General features: G+C 44.0%; 1 protein-coding gene across 1 annotated transcript in view; it reads right to left on the reverse strand.

The window, feature by feature from the left end:
* Nucleotides 1–6,072, reverse strand: part of SMAP2 (small ArfGAP2) — a 44,919-nt gene extending 38,847 nt beyond the window's left edge. Inside the window, exon 1 of the mRNA XM_070510226.1 lies at nucleotides 5,538–6,072. Within this exon, the coding sequence (XP_070366327.1) occupies nucleotides 5,538–5,640 (103 nt within the window). The 5' untranslated portion in view covers nucleotides 5,641–6,072. The remainder of the gene's footprint in view (nucleotides 1–5,537) is intronic.
* Nucleotides 6,073–24,812: the final 18,740 nt, after the last annotated feature.

A 24,812-nucleotide genomic window follows, 5' to 3' on the forward strand; every position in this document is an offset into this window, starting at 1 on the left:
GTGCCCAAGAAAGCTGCCACCTACACACCATAATGACATCAGATGAAAAACGCAGAAAGAAAGCAGTTTTCTGATTTATTTGAAAGCAACAGATCTGTGTACTGAAGAGTGTAGAACAGAAAAGTGCACTAAGAGACGTGGCTGCAGCTACCTGTCTGCGCACCCTAAGCACTGAGCAACCGAGAGCACACATCAAATATTCAGTGTCCTTAGACTGCTTGAGTATAAAAGCATGTTCGGCCTCAAAAATCAATGTCATCAACTCCAGAAATGATATAATATCTACCACTGGCATTTCCCTAGACTTTTCTAAGATAATTCAACGTATTTGTGAAGGTACACTTTCATAGAGATCTTGTGGGCACAATACTCAGACCTTTCTTGCTACTCAGCAATTGGAAAACATTTCATGTCTGCAATATTTATAATTCCATTTGAGTAGCAGGTGGACTTCCAATACTATGGGCTTCTTATACAACAGGGAGTCTAATGCATATTCACAATCTCAGTACCATACAGCAAGTCAACTACAGGGCTAGAATTCTAACCCTATTGGCCCCTGCCTACCTATTAAAAACCTTATCCCTCGCTGCTCCCAGCATATAGTCAAAATATACTAAAGAATCACACACACACACATATACACACAATACAGCACATCTTGGAGCCTTTGCACATTCTGCTTCCTCTGCCTAGAAGGCAAAGTCCCCTGAATTCACCTGGCAAGGTCATGCTTATTCATTCCTGACACAGCCTACTTGTCTCTTTGCAGTCACAACTTCCTGAGGCAGACTTGTTTGCCTTCTTCAATGCTTTCATTTCTCCCTGTACACAATGCCATAATGATAATTATTACATTGCATCATTTATCTGTTTACACATCTGCTGCCCCATTAGACTGTAAAATCCTTGAGACCAAAGACCCTATCTTTTAATCTACAGATCTGGTCCAGTGTCTGACACACAGTAGGTGCTTAAGAAATATCTTCCAAATGAATATATGTAGTGTGGGATTGCAGGCTTGCAAAGAGTTCCCCCAAAAGACAGGACATTTTGTACTCTCTATCCCACTGCCACGGAATGATATTTAAAGGACAGGGCAAATGATCAGGAAAGTATCTCCCAGGGAACAGGTTTAACAAGTTAATATTAAAAGACAATGTAATGGGGACTTTTTAATAAATCACTTTCAGTAAAACTGTGTCATCTTAACCACGACTGTCAGAGTTAAGGTGCATTAGCTGTAGAAACCCAGAAAGTTATTTGATCTTGGCTGGAGAAGGGTGTTTAAGAACTAGAAATGGAACCAAAACTTCTTCCGTTGTCTAGATCTGATGGAATTTTTTTTTAATCTCTCAAAAGTACCATGGATACAGCTAAAATAATTAAAAATTGATAAGAATGTTCATGTTCTAAGGGATGATAAAACAAGCAACGATTTAGCTATCAACAGAAAACAAAAGTAAAGGAAAACTAGAGATTAATTCACCGGAGTTAAAATTTAGCACTACTATTAGAAAATTTCTACACAAAGATTCCCTGGTTTAACCTTTCAGGCAAGTTTGAAGAGTCAGGAAATATCCAGGGACCGCCCTCAAGGGTACCATAAAGCACATCTGCAAAAATGCCAGAACCCCCATATATAGGAAATGCTTTTGGCTTAAAGACTAGGGAATTATTGGGTGAGTCATTCTAACTGTGGCTTCCAGTAACCAGAGTATTTAAGGGAATACAGTCAGCAAGTAAAATGAATAAAATCAAGATAAAAATAAATAAGATCAGCAATGGTAAGAATACATAATGCTACATTTGTGGAACCCTTTAGTTGGCGAGGCGCTTTCATCTTTCAAACGAAGAAAATTAAACCGAGAAAGTTAGGTGGCATGCTGGAGGTCACAAAGCTAAAACTAGCAGAGTAAAGGAGTTAACTAGATGTTCCAACATCAAGTCTACAGCCCCTCCCACTACTCTGCTTCTCCGTCACCTGAAAGGTGGGCTTATATGCACTATGGATGGGCCTAAGACACTTTCTAAGATGCCTTCAGTGAGAACAGATATCTTCCAAATCACTTCACCATATCTTTGAACTTAATCAAGATAACCTAGGTACAGCCTTAGAAAATGCCTTGAAAGAATGAAGAAGCTCCTCAGCGTGCATGGAGAGAGACTCTTCATGCTTTCCATGTTATAGCATTGACTGAAAAATGTGGGGTGCCATGAACTGTGGGTAACATGCTACTATTTGCATAGAAGCCCTGCAAAAGAATATATTTAAACATAGTTGTTTGTCTACGCATATATTATCTCTTAAAAGTCACATAAGAAATGACCAACAGTGGTTACTTCCAGGAAGGGAAAATGGTGGCTAAGGGCTCAAAAGACAATTTTTCAGCGTACATATACCCATTTGGATTTTGAACTAAATGAAAGCGCTACTTTTTTCAAAAAGTAAATTTAAATTTAAGAACATACGATGGGAGCTGCAACAGCGGCAATGATTAGGTGATTCGAGGTGAAACATTTCAGAGATAGGATGTAGTAAAAGAAGCAAAAAGTAAAAAAATTATTACAAAGTTTCTGTGAGACTCCAGAATTCCATGTGGTGTTTCACAATCAGAAGTAAACATTCCTCAAGACCATCAAATTTCTTCCATTCTAATTCTTTTTCTCATTAAACAGCTCTCAATTTTTTACGAACCTTGATACTGAGAAAGGAGTGTCCCGATAGTGGACACAAGTATTGAGGTCATCAGAAAGGTAGATCTTTTCATGGTAAATAAGATAGTGTCTAGTCTAAACCAGTCTCTTAAGAGGCTGATTAGGAGTTATTCCAGGCACACTGATAAAATGTGGAACTGCAGAGCGAAAGGCTAAACCTTGGACCAGTACGACCCCACCAAGCATCTACCCCAAAATGGGACTTAGCCTCAGCGAGGTGGAGTCACTATTAACATAGCTGGAATTTTCAGTATGTTTGTCCTATGTTTCATCACTACATAACTCTGTCCAAAAATTTACCAGAAAGGTAAATGAGGAAACCACATCTTTGGGCCTAGAGCAATTCATAGCATTTTTTAAAAAGGCAGTACCATAGCTGCTTCCTTTCCCCCACAAGGATCACTTCAATGCCTGGGAGGTCCCAGAAACTGGTGAGTCTTGTGCTCAGGAGAGTTAAAAACCCCAGGACCAACAAAACTTGTACTACGTAAAGAGAACACAAGTTTGTTCTCTAATCTGATGCAAATTACATATCTAAAGATAATATCATTTTTAAATAACTATAAGATTTTAAAAAGAAGAACAATTACCAAAGAGTTATTCTGGAACATTTGAAAACACCTGCTCACAGATCTGTAGTCCAGGACCACATCATCTGATTTAATATTAACGGATTAGCAATCACTCACCAGGTCCTGGACAATTAGCTCTCAATTTTCTAAGTAAGAAAGGACATGAGACCTACAGATAAATAAACTCAAATCTAAATCTCATTTTAGCCAACAGTTTTTAAACTTGTCCTCCCACTACATGTATTTTTAACCAAAGCTAACAGGTAATTTGATGCTAGTGTCTCTTCCTTCCATGATCTAACAGTCGTCCACAGGATCACGATAACAACCAAAATTAGGGAAAAGGAGGGGGAAAATGAGTGAGAGGGATTGAAAGAGCAGAAGAGGCTAGATAATTCACAAACTGGATCAAGTAATAAAGCTTACAAGCCAGCAGTCACTAGTTCTCATTAACAATTAACTAATGTTTCATTACCTGATCCCCAGTAATGCTATCGATAAACAGCAACAGACAATTTGAAGGGAGGAAGTGATGAATCAATCTCTCTCTTCCATATGCTATATTTTATTGGAATATGACAGTATGAGAAATGAGGAGGTGGAGGGGAGGTACTAGTCATCAAAAGGTTAGCTGACTCCTCAAACCTAGCAATGCTCCCTCCAGTGAGCTGCTTCACTGTGACTCAAGACCTGTCAACTGAGGACACAAGGGAATTTGAGAAAAGCCAAGAGATGCATTCCTAAATTTCAAACTGAATCTTCCAACAGATCTAGCACAAGGTCTAACAGGAGTCAACTATAAGAAATTAACCCACCCAACACAAACTGATTCTGAAGTACTTTTTAAAATGAGTTGTTGCTAAATGTAAAAATTCAGGAAAGAAGTCCGGGGACCTGCTTTCCTAATGGCACATGCCATTTATTTATTGGTAGAGGGCACTAAAATATACTACTAGAATTCCAAACCAATGTATCACTCCCCTGCTCTCCTTACATAACCTTATTTTTCTAAAATAAAAGGTAATTAAGTGAAAGCATCAATTAAGCATGTACTTCCTTTCTCAATATTGATAAATACAAATACATTTGAATCTTGTCGTGTACTCTACCCAATATGCTATATGGCGAACAACCCTGGCAAATCCACTGCATTAGGAACAAAAGTAAATGAATAATAGCTCCCAAAATATAACTACGTATCTCTTTCTCCCCAACCAAAGGGAAACAATTTTTTCCAACTCCTCCAATCATATTCCAAAGAATTCAGAAAGAAAACAAGGAAATAAAATATCTATAATAGCTTCTATCTATAAATTTGGAGGGCAAACATTTCACTAATAACCATGCTTTCCTATCATACTGATTTTTAACTGTATCAAATCATGAATCTTTGAGGGCACAGAAAACAAAGACTAAATGGCTCTGCCAATTTACAACGATCACATTTCACCTTTAGAAGGATAATCACCATGGAAGCAACACATTTGATGCAACCCTTGCTTCCTTCTCTCCACTGATTAATCGGATCCTGCGCTCCAGCCACAATCAGCTAGTTTCTGCCACCACACACACTAGGCCTCCAACGCACTCCACAAGCCAGGGCTAGGCTGTCTAGAAATCTGCACCGTGTCACTGCATAAGGCAGCTTCCCACTGCACACATCCAGGAAGAAGAAAGCCACCTAAGCTCTGTCAGATCTCCGCGAGGCTGTAAAATGACAGAAGGAGCTGCTAACCAAATAGCAGGCAGCCACCATCACCACCTTTAAAGTCATTTAAGCAGTTTTCTTCCCCGTCATCTCACTTCCCTCCTCCCCCTCTCTCCTTTCCCTCTCTCTCACGCGCGCGCGCGCGCGCGCGCACACACACACACACACACACACACACACACTGCAGTTCATCCCCAGCTTTGTAAGTGGAAGGCTGAGAGCCCTGGGCTGCCTCTGGACTGACAGTCGGCCCAGAACTCATTCAGAGCCCTGAAATACACACATTCTCACCTGCACACACCAGCCACTTCCACCCGCCCCCCCCCCCCCGAAAGACACTCACCCTTGCCCTCGCGACCTCTCCCCACACCAAGCCCGGCGCTGCAGGACACCCAGTAGGCTTATCAGCAAGAGCAGCACGCGTTACCATTTAGGATGCTCTGGGCCGCCTAAGCTCCAGAAACCCCCTCCCCACCCAGGCCCCCTCCCAGGCACAGCCCGGAGCCTGGACCCCTCGCCCTCTGGGAGGGATGCGCTACCTTTAGACTGGCAGTCCGCACAAAACTTGTTATCCTCCTCCAGCAGCAGGTTGGCCAGGACCGCCTGGTACCGATCCACGTCCTTCACCGACTTGCCCGTCATGGCCAGGGTGCCGGCGGGGGCAGAGGGCGACGCGCCCTCCTCGCCCCCAGAAGCCCCTGCCTCAGTCCGGAGGTGAGGACTCCCGGTCCCGCGCCCAGGGGCACCTCCTGAGCGGGGGAGAGCCCTCTCCCCCCGCCCGGCGCCCCTTCTCCCGGCAGCCGCGCCCGCCCCCCACTCCGCAGCCCCTCGGTGCGGCGCCCCCTGGCGGGCTCAGGGGAAGGCCCGCGTCCAGAGAAGGATGCGGGACCGGTGGCCCTCCACCCCGAGAGCCCCAGGAGCTCTCGAGCCTCCTGCGTGCCGGGCGCAGAGACGATCCCCGGGCCTGCCTGTCTGCGGGTCGTGCGTCCCGCGCCTCGGTTTCCCTGGCAGCTGCCGCCCGCTCGGCCACCACCTCGGCTGCCTACTTCCGGCAGCTCTTCCTCCCCACCGCCACCCGGCCCAGCCCGCGCATGCGCCCCGCCCCCGCCGCTTCGTCCCGGGCTCTCCGCCTCTCGGGAACCAATCCGGGCAGAAGTGGGGGGCGGAGCTTTGGGGGGAGGAGGGAGGGTGGACACGCCCCCTGCTTGTCCTTGGAAAAGAATGAATGGAGCCTGGCAGAAAGAGAGTGGAGGGAGTGGAAGAAAGTGAAGGCAAACCACAATCAACCTTTGCTGAGCTCTTACTATGTGCGAGGCACTGTGCTGAGCGCTTTACATGACCTAGCCCAAGATAATCCTCAAAATGTCTCTGTGAGTTAAATATCGTCCTTATGTAACCTGAGGGTTGTGGATACTCCAAAGTCCTCCAGCTTATTCCTTCCCTCAACAACCAAATAGAAGGGCTCAACCCCTAACCCAGGATTAGAGAGACATCACAGCCACCTCAAATTTTCAGAAGATTCTGATCACCTCTCACTTGGAAGGCCTGCTTCCGCTGAATCTGGGTTCCCCTGTTCATGAGCTTTCCTCTTATGATTACTGACATCTTTGGACATTGTTCTGCCTGCTGCGTAGACATTTTGTTCTTTCATTCCCTAAATCCTCCCCAAACAGTGCACTTTTGTGCAGCAGACCTTTACTGAAGGTTATTTGGAGAGGTGAATAGAGAGCAGGGGTGATTGCTGGGAAACAGAATAGGCAACCATTTAAAAACCATTATTAAACATCATTGTCCAAAGCCACCTTTACTACAGAGAATTTCTCAAGGGCTGTCCTTTTCTTTAGGGCGCCACCTGGCGTCTGCAAAATGTTTTCATTCATTCATTCATTCACTCAGCAAATTGTTACTGAGAAACTTCTAAGTATCGGGCACTGTACTGGGGGAGAGGAACAACATGATCCAATTAGTGCTTTTAAAAGATCCCTCTGGATGCCCTGGGAAGATTGGACCAGGGAAGGTGGCAAGACCAGATGCTCAGAGTAGTCTTATCTCTAGTGAAACCCTCTCCTTTATCTCTTACCTTCTCCCAAGACCAGGCTTCCCTTAAAACACATCAGAGAAAAACTAAAATTTTCTGTTACTTTATTAATCAAAACAATTGAATTCTCTGTCTAGCCCTCTTCCTTTCTAGCCATGCCTAGTATCTAGGAGACTTGATTTTCATAAACACACATGTTCATCATGGTATTTTTCCTAAACAAAATCTCAGTTCTTTCTCTAGAAGGAATTCTGCCTTCCTGCTAAGATAATTTTCTCAACCTGCAACCAGTTTATAATAATTTTTCTTACTTTAACTTAACTTTTCTTGCTTTAACACCTATTTTATAGGTAAGCAAACTGAGACTTAGAACAATAAACTCTCTCATCTAATGAGGAGTAGAGCTGGGATTTTTTTTTTCTGCTTTTTCTCCCCAAATCCCCCCAATACACAGTTGTATATTTTAGTTATGAGTCCTTCTAGTTGTGGCATGTGGGCTGCCGCCTCAGCGTGGCCTTGTGAGCGGTGCCATGTCCGTGCCCAGGATCCGAACCAGCGAAACCCTGGGCCGCGGAAGCAGAGCACACAAACTTAACCACTCGGCCACGGGGCCAGCCTCAGAGCTGGGTTTTTTTTTTTTTTTTTTAAGATTTTATTTTATCCTTTTTCTCCCCAAAGCCCCCCGGTACATAGTTGTATATTCTTCGTTGTGGGTCCTTCTAGCTGTGGTTTGTGGGACGCTGCCTCAGCGTGGTTTGATGAGCAATGCCATGTCCGCGCCCAGGATTCGAACCAACGAAACACTGGGCCACCTGCAGCAGAGTGCACGAACTTAACCACTCGGCCACGGGGCCAGCCCCCAGAGCTGGGTTTTTTAACTTAGATCTTTATGATTCCAGAGCCTTAGTATTGTCAGAGTTTTTGCTCATGTTATCTTTTATAATCTCAGAAAGCCCCATAAAAATAGGTATTACCACAACCATTTTTCAAGAAATAATGGCACAGAGGCTCAAGTTGGTGAAACAGAGCCTCAAAATTACCCAGCTAATTGTGGTAATTGTGCCTTAGTTCAGGTCCTTTTCATCTTCATCTCTTCATTATGCAAATAGCCTTCCTGCCTTAGTCTAACCCTAGTTAAATTAATCCTTCACCGCACTCATGAAAGAGAGCTTCATAAATGGCAAACCTCCATTGAATCCCACCCTCTTGCTAAAAGTCCTTTAGTAGCTCTCCATGATCTATGGCGGTGCTTCTTAAATTTTCTCATCTTGTAAGAGATTGCATAGCCTGGTGGTTAAGCACACAGACTCTGGGAACAGAATAACTGGGTTTAACTCCTCAGCTTCGCTTTCTATCTGTGTGACTTTTATCAGGTTACTTGACCTCTCTGTGCCTTAGTTATTTCATCTACAAAATAGAAATGATAATGATACTGATAGTACCTATTTCATAGGATTGTTTGAAGCTTAGCTGAGATAATGCCTAAAATATATTTAAGCACAGCTCTTGGTATATAGTGAGTGATAGACCATTAACGCTCTTCACTAAATATTTCTGGCTTTCTGCCTTCTGGGACATGATAGGACTTTATTTCCTGGCCCTCTTCTGGTTGGAGGTGGCCAATGAGTTTGAGCAGAAAGGATACGTGTCATTTTATGCCTGAAGCATTTATTTGCTGCTTTGAGCGTCCTCTGATTCTCTTTCCCTCTGGCATGGCAACCATCAACGTTCAAGACAGTGGTTTTCTTGTCCAGTTTGGAAAACCATAACAGAACACCACAGACTGAGTGACTTATAAACAACAGAAATGTACTTCTCATGGTCTGGAGACTGGGAAGTCCAAGATCAAGGCGCCGACAGATTCTGTATCGGTGAGAGCCCACTTCCGGGTTCATAGCCGGCGACTTCTTGTTGGCTACAGCAAACTTCTCTTCCAACAACAAACATTTTTTTGAAGTCTTGAGTTTTGCCTTGACAGTTCTTACAAAAATGTCCCTTCTATTCCATAATGTGACTCCGTTATCTTATCATAAAGCTGTTTTGCATTAATTGCCACCAGAAAGAAGAGTTTCCCATCTGACTCAGTGGCTAGTGGACACAGTTTGGTGGCACCATATCTATGGATTTCAGAAAATTGAGATGAATGGAAGAGACCTGACACCACATTATCACACTCAACTTTTGGATGATTCCTCTTCTTCATCTTCCTGCCAGAGTATTTTGGAACCCCAACTCACATAAATAAGAGGACAAAATAGAAACTGGTTTAAAAACTATTATTTTAGAGTAACCATGGTGATAAAATGCCCGGAATACTACCAAAAGGGTGGTATGGCGAATATTTTTGGACTATTGCTATTGAAAAATTTCATTAGTGTGTCTTCTTGCTAAGAGATCAAATCTCTTGAGTGATATACTGAAACAAAATAGTTTCTAATCCACTGGTCAGCCACTTTCCCTATTCAGGGTAATACTCTTAAAATGACTTTCATTAAGAAAGCAGATAATTATGCTCCCCATTTGACTGCTAGTTCTGTACTGTTTGTCACACATATATGAACGAGGGTTCTCAAATGAACTCATAGTCCACTCAATAACTGTGTTCAGCCAACTCTCAAGCTTCTTCCTCGGTGCAGAGAATCTGTGACTGTTTAGAAGCCTCCACTGCCTCGCAGTGGACTAAGCATTCAGCCTTGTATCTGCTTCAGAAGCCAATTCTTCGAGCCCCACAGTTGAGTTACATGCCCCTCCTCTCTTACTCCCGCTCCCATTTGTCCATTTTCACAACCTGATACTCTTCAAAGAGCCTACATTTTCCATTGCTGATGGAGCCCACTGTGAGAAAGCCTGTGTCTATATCAATGGCACTATTTTTTGATGCTCAAAGCACCAGGATTCCTTGGTCAGTAGTCATCCTTTGCAAAGACAGAGAGAATGACGTCTCCCCAACTCTGTGTCACACCTTATTGTCTAGTCCCCAAATTACTTGTGTGCAGTCTCACAAGGTCTTTCTTAAAGACAGTTTGGCTGGCTTTGAACCTCTGCCTCTAACCTAGGGGCTCAGGCCCACTGCCAGGGACCCAAGGGGTCTGATGGGAACAGACTTCATGCCATACAACCCATCATTTGCCTTGAGACAACGGGTGACCCTACCTCTACCAAATGTCTCCCTCTTCCCTCTTCTTCCCTAGTGTCACAACAAAACCTTCCACGAATATCAACCGGTACAAATTCCGGGAGGAAGCAGAGTTGTCTCTACCAGCAATGTCTGAATCCCAGCCCATTGCGATTTTGCCATGTCGTCCATAGGTGCATAATAATGACCAGACATCATATGTGCATTGAAACTATGTAATAATGCAGGAGATGGATGCTTACATCCATAGTTCTTACATTTTCAGGGCCTAGGAGGGACTGAGCAAGTACACCTGGCCTGGGCCTACTCTGGAGACCCTGTCATATAACGATAGAAACTAATCCCTTACCCAATAGTGGAACACTGGAGGAAAAGACAAGATCCTGAATTTCCAGAAAGGAAAAAACAAGTCACATAAAAAGGATCAGGAATCAGAATGGCAGAGTTCCCAACTCTGGAAGCCAGGAGACAATGGAACATTGCTTCCAAAATTCTGAGTAAAAAGAGCTGCCAGCCCAGAATTCTATACCAGCCAAATGATTACTCTAGAGGCAGTGTTGAATAAAGACAGTTTCAGATATGCTAGATTTCAAAATTTGACCTCATGTGTTGGCTGCGTTCCATTGCCCCTCCATAGCCACTCTCCACCCTTCACCCTGCTCTGTGCCCCGAGACACAACCTCTGTGCAAGGGCATCACCCCAGTTCCCCCTACACTGGCTGCTGGTTGGATTCAGCCAATGAGAGGCACGAGCAGGAAATCAGAGTGGAGGGGCAGAGAGAAGCTGAGTTATTTATTTTCTCTACTCTCTTCCTGCTGGCAGAACCACCACATCCCTGAGTGACAGGCAGAGTGCCTATGAGGCACTCCCCCTGCTACAGCTGTGGCTCTTACCACGTTCTGGGAAATACCCTCTCCTCTTGCCTGTTCAGGCTTTGGGGGTAACAGCTTTCTGCTGTTGCTGGTCCCAAGGTACATCATGTCCCTTGTTGGCTTTTTTTTAACACTGTTCGTACTTCGTAAAATGGTCCTTTCTTCAATTTTCTCTTTCGCGTTGGCCATGTGCTTCCTGTTGAAACCCTAACCGATTCACCTTCTGGACACACTTTGTCAAAAATGACAGAGCAAATCAAGAAAAAGGGAGACAGCAAATCCAGAAAACAGAGCATTCAATGCCGGAAAAGGATGAAGGTTATTCCCAGTGCGATGGGGAAGGGACATTCCAGGGTGACAGTTATGCAACCGAACGCCTACTCCAGATCGGAGCGATGGGACAGAACTTTAGAACGGACAGTGCCAAGAAGAATGAAATTTATGGATGTGTTGGAACGAAGAGGAAATTCTTTCCTGGAAGAGGATTAGGGGATGAATTAATCATAGATTCATAGAAAATTAAGCAAATAAGAAAAAATGGAGCAATTATTGACTCCAGGGAAAAAACAGTTTAACCAGAAAAAAATATAATCAATGAATACAAGGCCCAGCTGTCAATAATATTTAGTCATAATATTATAGACATTGAGTGTTAATTTAACAAAATATTGTTAATTAACTATAGTGGAAAAATGTGGGAGAGGAGATGCATATAGAAAAAGAAATCGAAATGCTCCTTTTCCAAAGTGGGACATGAATAAACAAAGCTGAAGAGGTATATAATGGTAGTATAAGCATGTCATTTAGGTAAATTTGGAAATTCCAGAAGAAACAACTACAAGAGTTGAAAATGATTGTGTCAGAAGAGTAGGTATGGGGGTGGGTAGAGGTGGAATAGGGCATTACCACTTGTCATTATAAGCCGTGTATAACCAGACTTTTTAAACTATGTATATGTTTTACTTTGATAAAAAAAATTTTAATTAACCTAATATTTGAAATCCCCACAATCTTACTATGATCAACACCCACAGACGCTAAGAGACGTTTCAAAACATTTCCATTGAGGCAGTTTTTACTCCAAGCTGAGTTAGCCTTGGTTATGCATCCCTCTGGATCTTTCTCTCTTTCTGCCCTCCCCACAGCATCCAGCTCTCTGTAACTGCAGAATGCTTTTGAATGTGAGTCACAAGGAACCCAACTAATCATAGCTTAAACAAACAGCGGTTTATTTACTTACAGAACAAGAAACCCAGAGGCAGGGCAGTTATTTACATTGATTCAGCTACCTGACAAGGCCATCAGCACCCAGACTCTATCATCCTGCTTTGCCATCATCACCCTACTGAATTTTCATCTTCATGTTCAGTGGTCCTCAAGGGGAGTTCTCAGCCCAGAAGCATCAGCATCACCTGGAAGCTTATTAGCAATGCAAATTCCCAAGCCTACTCCAGACCTAGGAGTCAGAAACTCTGGGGATAGGGACCAGCAGTCTGTTTTAAGAAGCCCTCTGGGTGATTCTGATGCATATTCAAGTTTGAGAACCAACTGCTCATGCTAATCCCCTTATAGCCACAAAATGGTTGCCACAGCTCCAAACATCACATCATCTTTGAAGGCAGAAAGAGGGGCAAAGATGTGTCCTCGGTCTGGCTGTTCCTTTTATCAGGAAAGCAAAAGTTTTCCCAGAAGCTCCCAGCAGACCTTCCCTTAAGACTCCCTAGCGAGGCAGCATGGCTCAACCTCTAACCGCAAAGATGGCCAGGAAAGCATGGATTTGGTTTTCTAGTGCCTATAATGGGAGGCAGCAGTAGGGAAGGGGGCTGGGAATGTCTGTGGACAGCCAGCAGACAATGTCTGCCACAGGGTCCACAGTGGTCAGGGCCACAGATAACACCATTCCTGATTCCATCCTGGGAAAGCAGCAGAAGATCTTGACACTCATCTGCACAAGCAGCCTTAGAACTTTCGAAATCTTCAGATGGGAGAATCGGCAAGACATGGGAATCACGTTCTTATTGATACTATCTGCCTCTCATGGAATGGTGGTTCTGATCATAATTCATTATACTACAGGGATCTCTTTCCATCAGAAATGGGCAAAGGAAGGAAGCGGGGAGAAGAGAAGACAGGATATTCCTGTCCTGCCACACTGGCTTAGGGAAACACTGCTTTTACCTTTTGACGTGGAGATTTGACATGATGGCTGCTTTGATACCATTGACCAAACAGCCCATCAAAATGCCCTGTTTTGGTGCACACCACACAAAAAAAGAAGTGCTTAACTCTGCCTTAATAGAGTGAGTCAGTTTCCAGGCAATCAAGGAGGAGGACATTCCAGGCAAGGAGGTTAGTATACAAGAAAGTGCGGAAATGAGAAAGCAGAACTGAGAATTTTTGGAGAGGGTTCATGTGGCAAGCATTAGGAGAAGCTGGAGAAGGCACCAAGGGCCAGATCACAAAGGGTCTTGTGTGCTGTGCTGAGAAGGCTGAACTTCACACTGTTCCTGATATCATTACTATTTGGAGAGCATCTTAACCTGGGTCCACAGATGGATTTTAGCACCTTGTCTGCCCTCTGGCATTATATGACAAATTTCATGGGTTTGTGGGTTACATGTTTTTCCAAGGAGTGCGCCCTAGATTTGCAAAGATGCATGTGACCCAAACAAGTTTAAGAATTACTTCTTTGAGGAGTCAAGGAATTAGTCATTCAATGTTTAATTCATGATCAGAATAAATTCATACTCCAACCAGATTCTAGTCCAGGTTAACTAGAAAAGGACAGAACTCAGACTAGAACCAGGGTTCCCTTTTCCTGTCCAGAGCCCTTTCCTGTGCAATCTCTGCAGTGGACAATCTCCAGTAAGTGCCAGGGGAGAGACGGGTATTCATCCAGTGTGTGAGAAACACTTGCCAGGTCACAGAGCTCCTCCTTTCTCCAGAAACCCTCCAGTCTTGCTCTTCATCACCACTCCCAAATTACAAGGATGGAGGGGATGAGATATCTGTGGAGAGAGAGCCACCAGCTCTCCATCAAAGCTGGGGCACTCCAGGCTGGCCCCCCCAGGAAGGCACCAGAAAATGGAACAGGAGTAGATTTTTCCAAGGAGAGCGGGCAAGTACAAGAGAACACCTTGTCCAAGACTTGTCCCTCTGATTCCTGGTAAAGACTAGGATCGTTTGAATCTGCTCTCAACCTTGAGTCTTCAGAAGTCTCAATTCCGGAAGCTTGCAGTCATTATTTGTAATGAGTGAGCAAGCAGCATGGGGCAGAATATCATCACTTATTTTTCTTAATCCAAAGGAAAACGACTTTATAAAAATCCCAGTGAACGGCAGAATAAAGAAATATTTGTTTTAGAAGAAGATATGGAAATATTCCTCACATGACTGAACCTGTTCATCAATGGTATTATTTTGGTTCTTTCCAATTAGTTTTTAAGAGATCTTTTAGGTTCTTAGTCCTTTAGGTACCACATACCTGAAATATTCACCCAGGTAGACTCAAGAGACCTCCGAGTAACTTGGTTAGTGCCCTCAACGAAGGCAGGAACTTCCCTTGATCCAGCTCGTTGGAGCCCTACTTCCCCAAGTATATTACACAATAGTGCCTGGACAGGAAGTGGCCCAGATTTGCAAGTTGCCACACAAATTCAGTTTTGTACCCACAATACAGTCTTCCTCTTGGTTTTGTCTCTTAGCAGGAAACAGATGTGTCACCCATTCGTCCCAGCCGACTCTCCTCTGTTCTTGAAGTCCTCGCGGATTCCTGGACCTCTTCTGGTCATGCTTGTATGGTGTCACGTGGTAGGGACCGCAGGTTTGCCCACTGCCCTCTGTGCCCTTTGCTGATCCCCAGCATGGTGTGATGGGTCTGATCTGATTCCTACATATCGGGTATTGGTGTTCTGTTTGGGTCGCCTGCGGAAGGTCATGGCCCAGGAACCAGTGACTTCTCTGCTGGCTCACCTGGCCTGCTCTCTGGTGCTGGTGATGCATAGCTGTTGGCTTCATCACGTGGCCCATTCAGTGAATTCAGAGCAGGCAGCTGGGCAGCCCCTCCATGGCTTCTCGAGACTGGGATCCCACGGCCGCACACCTGCTGCTCCTCACTGGTGGGGGTTCCCCCTCACAGCCTCTGAGCGGGCTGGAGAGTACCGTCCTTGACTGTGTGGTAAGGTTGCAGATAATCCTTGCCTCTCCAGCCCTCTGCCGTTTCCAACAACTGCCTGTGAGATACCAGACTGGACAAATTGCTCCTGTCAGTGACCTTAGAAAGGATGGACTACTGCTGCTTGGAATGCAGAGAAAAGAACACCATACAAGTTGTCACGAGGATTAGAAAGAGCTTTCCACTTACTCTCTGCGTGACCTCAGAGGAGATACTTAACCTCTATGTGCCTCAGTGTCCACCTCTGGAACATGGGCCTAAAAGGGTGGTTATGGAAATGGGAAATAATATGGAAGAAGTACCTGGGATGGTGTAGGTGTTTAACAAGTGGTACCTGTCTTTATTATTAACTACAAACAGCAGGCCTATTTTTGACCCTCACTTCATCACCAAAGTCACAAAACTTTATGCATTAAATGACATAGAAACAACATCAATCACAAAAGGCAAAAATGGTAACCTAAGAAAAATGTACAGAAATGCACTTGTGGGAGAATTTCATAAATTAAATGTCCCAATAGAAAAACAGGGTAGATGATATGAGCAGGCACTTTGACTAAAGAACAAAAAAATGATCAACAAACATAAGAAAAAATTTTGCTCTCACTAGAAATAAATCCAATTGATAGAATAACAAAATTGGTTTCACCTATCATGTTGGGAAAGATTTTAAAATTATGATACCCTCCTTTGGGTTGGGAGGTAGAAAACCACTAATCTTGCATACTGCTGGGGGGAGGGGTATGTAAGCTCTTAACCCAATTCTGGAGAACAATTCAGAAATATCTATTAAATGTCTTAGAATATTGCATATTCTGTCATGATGATTCCACTTTCAGGAATTTGTCCTAAAGCAGTAATTATAGTTGAATACAAGGATATTCTTTAAGCACTATTTATAATACTGAAAAACTGAAAACACTCCAAAATCAATTTTAAAAAGGTGATTATCTAGAGGTTATCACCACAGAAAATTCTTTCTTTTTTTTTAGATTTTTTTTAAATTTTTTTTTCCTTTTTCTCCCCAAAGCCCCCCAGTACATAGTTGTATATTCTTCGTTGTGGGTCCTTCTAGTTGTGGCATGTGGGATGCTGCCTCAGCGTGGTTTGATGAGCAGTGCCATGTCTGCGCCCAGGATTCGAACCAACGGAACACTGGGCCGCCTGCAGTGGAGCGCAGGAACTTAACCACTCAGCCATGGGGCCAGCCCCATCCACAGAAATTTCTAAATACAAAAACCAGAGAAGAATTCACATGCACAAAAATTTAAATCTATATGTTAAAAAAATCATAAATTATATTTAAAAGCAAGCAACAAGCTGGAAAAATATGTACCACAAAATTGACAACATGTTAATATCCTAACACTACACTACAAATATAGTGTATACTACAAATCAATAAAAACACCCTCCAGTAGAAAAATGGACAAAGAGTTATCTGACAATTCACAGAAAAAGTATAAATGGTTAATAAACGTAAGAAAACTATTTAGCCTTATTAAAAGAAATGCATATTTAAATGAGATTTTTAAAAACTTAGGTCAGCAAAAGAAATTTCATTATAACATGCAGTGTTGTTGAGGATATAGGGAACTATGCATTTTCATTTACTGTTGTTGGAAATTTAAATTAGTTCAGATTTCTTTTTTGAAAACCAACAGCAGTATATTAAATACTTCCCCCCCAAAAGCAGACTTTGAGCTCCCATTCTAGCACTATACAAAGGAAACAATCCAAGAAATCCATGAAGAATTATATATAGTAACTTGCTTCACAGCATTATTCATACTTTTGCAAACATAGAAACTGGTTAAGTAATGCATTTACGGAGGGGCACAGGGTGGGGGCAGGGAGACCAACTGCGTTGATCTCATCTTCTAGACCCCCAATGCATATTCTGGTGGATGCCATATATATAACAGATATAAAAATGATTGGAAAAGTATGACATACGACAGAAACACTACGTTTGAAGGCTATTTTCCTAACATAATATATAAGAGAGAAGAAAAACAACTCTGACATCAGACTTTCCGCCCCATCCCCTCCAGACAGAGGCAGTTTTAGTTCTTCTAAGAGTCAAGATTTTCCTCTCCTCTGGGCCTACATTTGCCTTTCCCCATACCTGGAAGACCACGCCTTACTCCACATGCTCATTCCTACTTTATCCCTCCCCTTCACTTGGCTAGCTCCTACATGGATCCAGATCCCAAATCATAAGAAAAAACCCTGGAAAATAAAGACTTGTTATATTATACACACACACACACACACACACACACACACACACAACTCCTCTCAAGAACACTGTGTCTAACTATTCGGTGGGATGGAGAGTTTGAACCACCAAGGGCTTGCTCAAGAAACCACTGATGGTAACACAACTAACTTCTAAAGAGGATGCGTGAGTCTAGTCAATAGCAGAGCTTTTGTTTTGCAAGTTCAGGGCCAGAGCTGAATCCTAAGCATAGGATAATGGAAGGGAAGGAGAATGTTTCCCCCAACAAGACTCCCTCTCCAACCTTCCCTTATATAGTACTCATCCTCTCTGCTAAATAAATAAAGACTATCAGCTTAAGTGGACACCAAATTAATGGCCTGCCCAAAAGACTCAAGGGAACATCTGGCATGTTTCTGCTCATCTACAGGTTGCAGCCTAAACACCACTTTCATTGTAGCCTCAGTACTGGGGCCGGCCCCGTGGCCGAGCGGTTAAAGTTCGCGCGCTCTGCTGCAGGCGGCCCAGTGTTTCATTGGTTCGGATCCTGGGTGTAGACACGGCACCGTTCATCAAACCACGCTGAGGCAGCATCCCACATGCCACAACTAGAAGGACCCACAACAAAGAATATACAACTATGTACTGGGGGGTTTGGGGAGAAAATAATTAATTAATTAATTAATTTTAAAAAAACGTAGCCTCAGTACTGAGCACTCAAAAACATTTTATAGAATGAATCAAGAAAGGCATGCAGAAGAATGGTGACATGACTGGTTCTTTCAGAGACGTTTAATAAGAAACTCAGAACCTAAAAAAGAAGACTGTGAAATAGACCCATGTGAACCAGGGCCTTTCTGTTCTCACCCAGCTGCTTCCTGCCATGGCGGGCCAGCACGACCCAGTAGAAATAGTATGGAACTGGAATTCAAGATTGCTGATTTCTAAACCTACTTCTGCCACTTATGGCGCAGCTCTGGGTAACTCACGGGAACCCTAGGGGTGTTGGAGGCATTAGGTCTGTAAAACACTTGGTATGATTCTGATGAAAACATTTATATTCATAAACACAGAGTGAAAATGTCAACTAGATCAAAATGATGTCATCAAGATGTTTTGCACGACCTCCCTAATAACAAAAGGAAAAGAAATTACTTGGCTATTACCAGGTTTTTCTTATCACGATAGCAAACACATGAAAGATAGATAAGATCTGGTGCTGGCCAGGGTGTAGAAAAGTGGCCAGGCTCATACACTGTGGTGGGAGTATAAATTGGTTGCAAAGTTTTTGGAAAGTGGTTTGATACATTTTTGGAGTGGGGTTGAAATGCACATACTACAGGACCAAGCGACTCCTCTTCTGGGGGTGGATCCTACAGAAAGAACAGCAGAAGCACCTAAAGATGCATATTCAGTGATGTTCACTGTAGCATTGTTGTGTAACCCTAACACACCCCAGGACTCCAAGCAGCCCAGTCTCTATGTGGAGTCACATTCGAAGATGCTCAGCAATCAAAATTAAGAGCCAGTAGAAAGGAACGCCAATCTTGCATCTCTCAACAGGCATTGAAGGGAAGCTGCAGCATTTCATAAGCTGCAGGAGCACTTCTCTTACTCTCCAGGCTTCTGAAGTCCCAGCCAAACCTCCAAACTCGAGCTTCCAACCTCTTGTTCGCCTCCCTGTTTCCTTCTGCCCCTTCTGCAAGATCTCTCTACCTGTTCCTGACTCAGAATCACAAAGCCTGGAAAAGGACAGAACTTTGCGTAGAAGGCAAGATAGGAGCAGGGTGAGGAAAGAAGGTGAGCAAAAAGAAACTTGAGAGGTTGGCCCTGTGGCCTAGTGGTTCAGTTTGGCACACTCTGCTTTGGCGGCCTGGGTTTGCGTGTTCAGATCTTGGGCAGGGACCTACACCACTCGTCAGTCATGCTGTGGTGGCAACCCACATATAAAGTAGAGAAAGATCGGCACAGGTGTTAGCTCAGGACTAATCTTCCTCAAGCAAAAAAAAAAAAGGAAGATTGGCAACAGATGTTAGCTCAGAGCAAATCTTCCTCAGCAGAAAGAAAGAAAGAAAGAAAGAAAGAAAGAAAGAAAGAAAGAAAGAAAGAAAGAAAGAAAGAAACTTGAATTTGGTTGGGGAAGGATTGCTGCTAAGGTTCAGATTGGAGAACACCTATTGATAACTGAAAAATTGGAAGCAATATCAATGTCTCTCATTAGTGGGCTATGGTTTTAACATTATATTGTTATACACAATAGATGCAGGGATTAAAAAAGAAGAAAGGAAGCCTTTATGTCCTGATCAGGAGAGAAATCCATGATATGTTGATATGTTGAAGAAACATAAATTGTGTTTTGTGTGGGGGCTGGCCCCGTGGCCAAGTGATTAAGTTCACTCGCTCCGCTGCAGGCGGCCCAGTGTTTCGTCAGTTCGAATCCTGGGCGCGGACATGGCACTGCTCATCAAGCCATGCTGAGGTGGCGTCCCACATGCCACAACTAGAAGGACCCACAACTAAGAATATACAACTATGTACCCGGGGGCTTTGGGGAGAAAAAGGAAAGAAATTTTTAAACTCTTAAAAAATAATAAAAAATAAATAAATTGTGTTTTGTGTGTGTGTGTGTGTGTGTGTGTGTAAAGAAAGATTGAGAGAGAAAGAAAGCAGTTTTAAGAGGTGGGAGTCTGGATGCTATTTACTATTTTGTTTTTTACAAACAACAATAAAAAATAAAAGCAAATAAATGTTAACCTTTCGAGTTGAGGAGTCGCCTTTCCATCAGTGGAAAGGCGACTCCTCCTTGACTAACCTGGGGTGTGATAGTTGTGGCTCCAAGTGTTGCCTTCTGAGCTGGAAATCAGCTGAACTCACCACAGAAATGAGTAAGGCAACAGGCTGGCTGCTCGGCACTCTCCCTCTGCCACTGCCATTCCCGGCTCAGAATCACTGCCACCAGCATGACGGCTGCCTCGGACACCTCTGCCAAAATCCTCCAGCAAATCCTGCAGTGAGAGTTCACAGAGCAGAATGCGTGAGCTGGAAGGAATCGTGTCCATTATTTCTCAAAGCAAACACTCATGAAGAGCCTGTTTCACAGTGGACCCTTGCTGGGTACTGAGGACACAGCAATGAGGCAGACACAGTTCCTGCCCCCGTGCAGTAGAGGAGACCGAAAAGTCCCTGGGCCATTCCAATGCCATATGATACACACTGACTTGGGGAAAGTGCTGGAGCTTGTTGGAGGGGGACACGTAACCCAGGGAAGGCTTCCGGAAGAGGATGACGCCTGAGCTAGACCCAAAGAACAATTAAAAGTGAACTCAGTGAACAATGACCTTGATGGCATCATGGAAACTGAGCTGCAATCAGTTCAATATGGCGGCGGCGCAGGTGCCTGAGGGAGGACAGAGGGGAAGGGTGAGAGAGGGTCCAACAGGTGAGAACCGCTGGGTCACTAAGGTTGCTTTACGACAGCCGTGGCAGCAATTTGGTCTGTATCCTGAAGCCCACGGGGAGCCATTTAAGAGGGACTTTTTAGGTGTAATTGATATACAACATTATATTAGTTTCAGATGTACAACCTAATGATTTGATATTTGTATACATCACAAAATGATCATCACAGTAAGTCTAGTTAACATCCCTCACCATACATAGTTACAAAAAATTTTTTTTCTTGGGGCTGGCCCCGTGGCCGAGTGGTTAAGTTCACGCGCCCCGCAGCAGGCGGCCCAGTGTTTCGTTGGTTCGAATCCTGGGTGCGGACATGGCACTGCTCATCAGACCACGCTGAGGCAGCGTCCCACATGCCACAACTAGAAGGACCCACAACGAAGAATATACAACTATGCCCCGGGGGGCTTTGGGGAGAAAAAGGAAATAATAAAATCTTTAAAAAAAAAAAAAATTTTTTTTCTTGTGATGAGGACTTTTAAAATGTACTGTCTTAGCAACTTTCAAATACACAAACAGTAGTATTAGCTATAGTCACCATGTTGTACATTACATCCCCGTGTAACTTATAATTGGAAGTTTGTGACTTTTGATGCCCCATCATCCATTTTGCCCACCCTGACCCCCACCTCTGGCAATGACCAATCTGTTCTCTGTATCTATGAGCTTGGTTTTTTTTTTTTTTTTAGATTTCACGTGTAAGTGAGATCATACGGCATTTCTCTTTCTCTCTCTGACTTATTTCATCTGGCATAATGCCCTCAAGGCAAAACTCATTTAAGAGTTTTAAGCAGGGGACTAACGAGACTGAGTTTGTTTGGAGAGACCACACTGGCTAAAATTTGGAGGGGTGTGGTGGGCAGAATAATAGCCCCCCAAGGACGTCCACATCCTAATCTCTAGATCCTGGGAATATGTTACATGACATGACAAAAGGGATTCTGCAGGCATGATTAGATTAAGGCTCCTGGGATGAGGAGATTATCCTAGATTTTCCGGACAGGCTCAATGCAATCACAAGCATCCTTAAAAATGGAGGAGTGGGGGCAGAAGAGAGGTAGAGGAGATTGTGCTATGGAAAAATGGTCAGAAAGATGCCTCACTGCTCGCTTTGAAAATGGAAGAAGGAGCCATAAGCCAAGGAATGTGGGAAGGTAGAAAGGCAAAGGAAACAGACTCTCCTCTAGATTCTTTGGGAAGGAATGCAGCCCTGTTCACATGGTGATTTTAGCCCAGTGTCGGACTTCTGACCTACAGAACTCGAAGATAATGAATTTGTATTGTTTTAAGCCACTAAATTTGCAGTCATGCATTACAGCAACACTAGAAAAACGAATACAGATCTTGGTACTGCCATAGCAAATACCTACAGGTGGAAGTGGCTTCTGAATTGGACGGTGAGAAGAGGCAGGAAAAATTCTGAAGAGCGTGATGGAAAGCCCAGACTACCTTGAGCAAACTGTTAGTAGCAATATGGATGTTAACGACCCTGCTGGTGAGGACTCAGAAAGAAGTGAGGAGCATGGTAGAGAAAACGTAAACCAACTTAGAGTACCGAAGTCATCATGAACTGACTTAGTAGAAATACAGATGTTTAAGGCGCTGCCTGCGAGGGCTCAGAAGGGGGTGAGGAACACGTTATTGAAAACTGGAGGAAAGAGATCCTTGTTACATGTGGCAAAAAGCTTAGAAATTGGGTGCCCTGAGGTTATGTGGACAGCAGAACTTACGAACAATGACCGTGGTCATTTAGCTGAGGAGATTTCCAAGCAAAGTGTTGAAGGGTGTGGCCTGGTTGCTTCTTGCTGCTTACGGTAAAATGAGAGGGGAAATAGATAAATTGAGAGCAGAATTGTCAAACAAAAAGGAGCCAGGACTTGATGGTTTGGGGAGTGCTCAGCCTCCCTAGACACAAATGGCTTAAAATGAAGAGAGTCACTCAGGAAAGTGTGCCTCAGAGAAAGAGCTGAAGGTGGCGCTGGACAACCTTTTGCTAACATGTCTGAAAAATCAAAAGGTTGGAGTAGTCAGTCACATAAAAGGCTTTCAGGAGAGATTGACTGTGTGACTCAGAGATCCCCTCAGCTACCTCGACCAAAAGTCAAAAATAGAAATGGAACTCTCTAGGGAAGATGTGTGTAGGAGCCTCTTGCCTAATGGAGCGAGTCCCTGGGACATACATGAGAGAGCCACAAGGTTCTTGAGAATTTTACACCAGGAAGAACGGTGGAACTTGGACTGAAAGGGACAGAGAGAGTAAGAAACAAAAGAAGGATGTAGGATCCCCCCAAATTCTTCAGGCAGGAAACAGGTTGGTAAAACTACCCAGCTGAAAACAGGTGGTATCTTTCATGAAAAAGGAAAAATGACTCAGAAGACAGAGCTGTGGGTTCGTAGGGCCAAGCCTTGAGCCACAGAGAATTATTATTCTAGGCCCTTGAAACCTAACGGAGTTTGTCCAATTTAATTGTGAAATTACTTGGGACTGGTGAGTCCTGTCTTTCTTCCATTTTTCCTCTTTTTGCATGAGAATGTCTAAGACTGTTAGCCTACGCTGGTCCCTCTATTCTATTTTGGGAGCAGAGAACTTGTTTTCTAGTTTCACAGGTCCACAGATGGAGAGGAACTTCACCCCAGGATAGATTATACTGAGTCTCATCCAATATTTAGATGAGATTTTGGACTTTGAGTTGATGCTTTAATGGGCTGGGACTTTTGGAACGAGGTGAATGTGTTTGCATGTAGGAAGATATCCAGACACGGCTATTTGGGGGGCAGAGAGAAGACTGTGGGAGGCAGAATAACAGCCCTCCAAAGACGGCCCCGTCCTAATCCCAGAACCTATGCATCTGTTACATTACACGGCAAGAGGGCTTTTGTGGATATAATTGAGTTAAGGATCTTGAGATGGAGAGATCATCCTGGTTTATCCGAGTGGGTCCAATGCAATCACAAGAGTCCTTAGAGTGGAAGAGGAAACAGAAGAGAGAAACAGAGACAGATCTGACCGTGGAGGAACCGTCAGAGAGATGTAACTTTTCTGGCTTTGGAGATGGAGGAAGGGGGTCATGAACAAAGGAATGCGGGAAGCCTCTGGAAGGTGGGAAAGGCTAGGAAACGGACTCTCCACTGGAGCCTCCAGGAGGGAACACCAGAAGCTAACAAGGGGCAAAACCGGGGCAAAAAGCCAAATTCAGAGGTGGTTGTAACAATCCAAACAAAAGAGGATGGTGTCCAGAGTTGCCACAGGGATGGAGAGAGGAGGATGGATTAGATAAGCATACACGAGGCATAGTGACTGGAACACGGTGATAATACTTCTGGGGGAGGAAGGAGGGAGGAGGCAAGGCTGAGACACATATTTTTGGCTTAATCAATAGGGCAGAGGGTGTACCCACTGGTTGTGTAGGCCACACAGGAAGAAGAGCAGGTTTGGGGACAAGCATATCACTTCATTTTGGACATATCAAGTTGGTGGCGCCTGTGGAACATCCAACAGGTAGTTGGATCAGCGGGTCTGAGACTCTGGGGAAAAGATATGGGTGATTGTCAAAGTCATTGGAGTGGGTTAGATGGCCCAGGAAGAATAGGGGCAGTAAGAAGAGAAGGACAGGACAGGATCCTTTGTTAAGTAAGGGTGTGCAGAGAAAAGAAACCCACAAAGCAGCCTGAGAAGGAACAGATAGAGAGGTAGGAGGAGAATATAGCTCATGGAAGCCAGACTGTAGCTTATCAATGTTGCACCAGAACTGGGAAAGAATCAGATGGAACAAATAGGGGGTCAGACGGAACCAGGATCAGAATTGAGCAGTTCAGAGGAGCTCTGCCCTAGCTTAAGAAGCATAGTGGTTGGCATTCCTGCCCAGGCATCTGAGGGCAGCCAGAGTCCAGGTGAGCAAGGCTGCTTAGGCTGGGG

Source organism: Equus asinus, chromosome 5, assembly GCF_041296235.1.
Source record: "Equus asinus isolate D_3611 breed Donkey chromosome 5, EquAss-T2T_v2, whole genome shotgun sequence".
NCBI classification, from domain to species: Eukaryota; Metazoa; Chordata; class Mammalia; order Perissodactyla; family Equidae; genus Equus; species Equus asinus.